A 1,879-nucleotide genomic window follows, 5' to 3' on the forward strand; every position below is an offset into this window, starting at 1 on the left:
TTGGGATTTGTGGGAGGGATGAAGCTTTGCATTTTTCAGTGATGAGCGTTCGGGGGACTTTATCTTGAACATTCTTCCTGTCCTCAGGCAAGCGAGCAGAAAAGGCACCATGCAGAGATGCAGGAGATACTGGAGCAATGGGAAGAAGAGAAGTCAGAGAGAGAGCGGGAGCATGAGAATGTGCTGATGGAGATGAGACAGAAAGTTGCCACCCTGCAGGCTCAACAAGAGGAGGAACGAACAAGATTTGAAAATGCCAAGCGAGAGGTAATGGTTGTGAAAGGAGAATTGGTATGATTTTTTGCAAGACTGCAGCTGTGGGACATGGCAGGATAGGGGGCTGTGTGGAGCATGCCCTCCGTGTCTTCTCCACTGGATATGGAGGGGTGAAAGGTGAACGGGGCTATCTTTGGGACCAGGAATGAACTGTGTCATAGGAACCCAGGCAGAAACATCAGCTTTCAGTTGAGATTTTTGTGCAGCTCTTGTGTTCTATTTTTGTAAGATTTACCCCAGAGTAGCTTCACTGTTCTCTTACTGGTCCTCTTTTGGTGTGTGCTGGCAGGTGCTCATAGCCAAACTGAGCTTGGAGGACTTTTCTTTTGTGGGCATGGGGAGGGCGCAGCAGTAACTCTGACAAGAAAAGAATCTTTGTAAAGACTCGTCAGGAGTATTTCTGAACAGTGACCCAGAGGTGTCTTCTGGGCTGTGTTTTAAGTCACTTGCTGGGAAGCTGTGTCTCCCCCGGGACAGACAGAGGCCCAGGGCAGCAGCAGCAGCCGAGTGCTGTGGGAGCGTGTGAGCCCATCAGTCTTTGGCTCTTGCCACACAGATGTTGCAGAACAAATGTGAACCCCTCTGCTCTTTCCTTCTGTGCAGGTCCTGCTGGAGATGCAGAATGAGAAGAGGGCTTTATCAGAGACACTGCTCCAAACTCAGGGAGAGCTGAGCCGAGCCTGCCAGCAGATCCAGCAGCTCAGGCAGGAGGCAAAAGAGCAGCAAGAGAAGGGGCAGGTAAGTCTGAGTRGGCAGGGAACAGAGTGCAGGCCAGTGACAAGGGCACAAAAGGCAGGTCCTGGGACTGAGGAGGCAAGGGCTGCTTCAGGCCCTTGGAGCACAGGGCCTCCTAAACTCCAGAGCTCAGCCCCAGGAAGGAAGGCTGGAAATGGAAGCAGAGCTGGGTAGAGAAGCCAAAAGAAGTAGCAGAAGGAACGGGATTGTGRGACAGCATGTAGAAAAACCTGATCCTGAGGGCACATCCCAGGAAGTTGCTCTGCATTTTGTTGCCAGACCATCGAGGCAAAGCTGCAAGCTGAGCTGGAGGAAGCTCAGAGTGAAATCCAGGAAATGCAGAAAAGGCACAAGAAAGAACTCCAAGGCACCAAAGAAGAAATGAATCTCCTCCTTGAGCAGAGGGAGGCTCTACAAAAGCAGGTGAGTTAAACAGTAGTGGCACCACAGTCATCCAGCAGGGGGTCTGTGCCCTTTTGCTTTTCCATGGCAGAGCAGCAGCTGATGGGATGATCCTTGGGGTTGCTTCGTGCTGCAGCCTCCATGACAGCTGCTGTGAGGAACCCTCAATGCTTTTCTGAATCTCAGCTGCTGCCCTGGACAGGTGGGCTGGTCCTCTGGGCTGTTGGGCAGCAACCATCAGCATGGATTCCTGCTGGCCTCTTGCTGCTGGCCTTGGTTTGGGAGGTGCTTTTTCAGCTGCTCTTGGTGAGGCATTTACAGACTGCAACAAGTTGTCTGTATCCATTTTGACTGTGGTGCTTTCAGGACAGGGAGAAACGGAAAATTGTCCTTTGCCTTTCCTCACAGTCTCTGCTGTGGCTGACAGTGACAGGGTGTGGCTGTAGCCTCTGACTGCTTTGTTCTC

General features: G+C 51.9%; 1 protein-coding gene across 1 annotated transcript; it reads left to right on the top strand.

Annotated features, from left to right (window-relative positions):
• The first annotated feature begins 92 nt into the window (after positions 1–92).
• LOC130588026 (centrosome-associated protein CEP250-like) lies at positions 93–1,522 on the top strand. The gene is made up of 3 exons (XM_057388984.1): positions 93–267; positions 880–1,014; positions 1,291–1,522. The coding sequence occupies exons 1-3, from the start codon at positions 118–120 to the stop codon at positions 1,441–1,443; spliced, it is 438 nt and encodes a 145-aa protein (XP_057244967.1). The 5' UTR covers positions 93–117; the 3' UTR covers positions 1,444–1,522.
• The last annotated feature ends 357 nt before the right edge of the window (positions 1,523–1,879 follow it).

Source organism: Malurus melanocephalus, unplaced genomic scaffold, assembly GCF_030028575.1.
Source record: "Malurus melanocephalus ecotype Western Australia unplaced genomic scaffold, MMel_1.1 scaffold_3105, whole genome shotgun sequence".
Lineage (NCBI taxonomy): Eukaryota > Metazoa > Chordata > Aves > Passeriformes > Maluridae > Malurus > Malurus melanocephalus.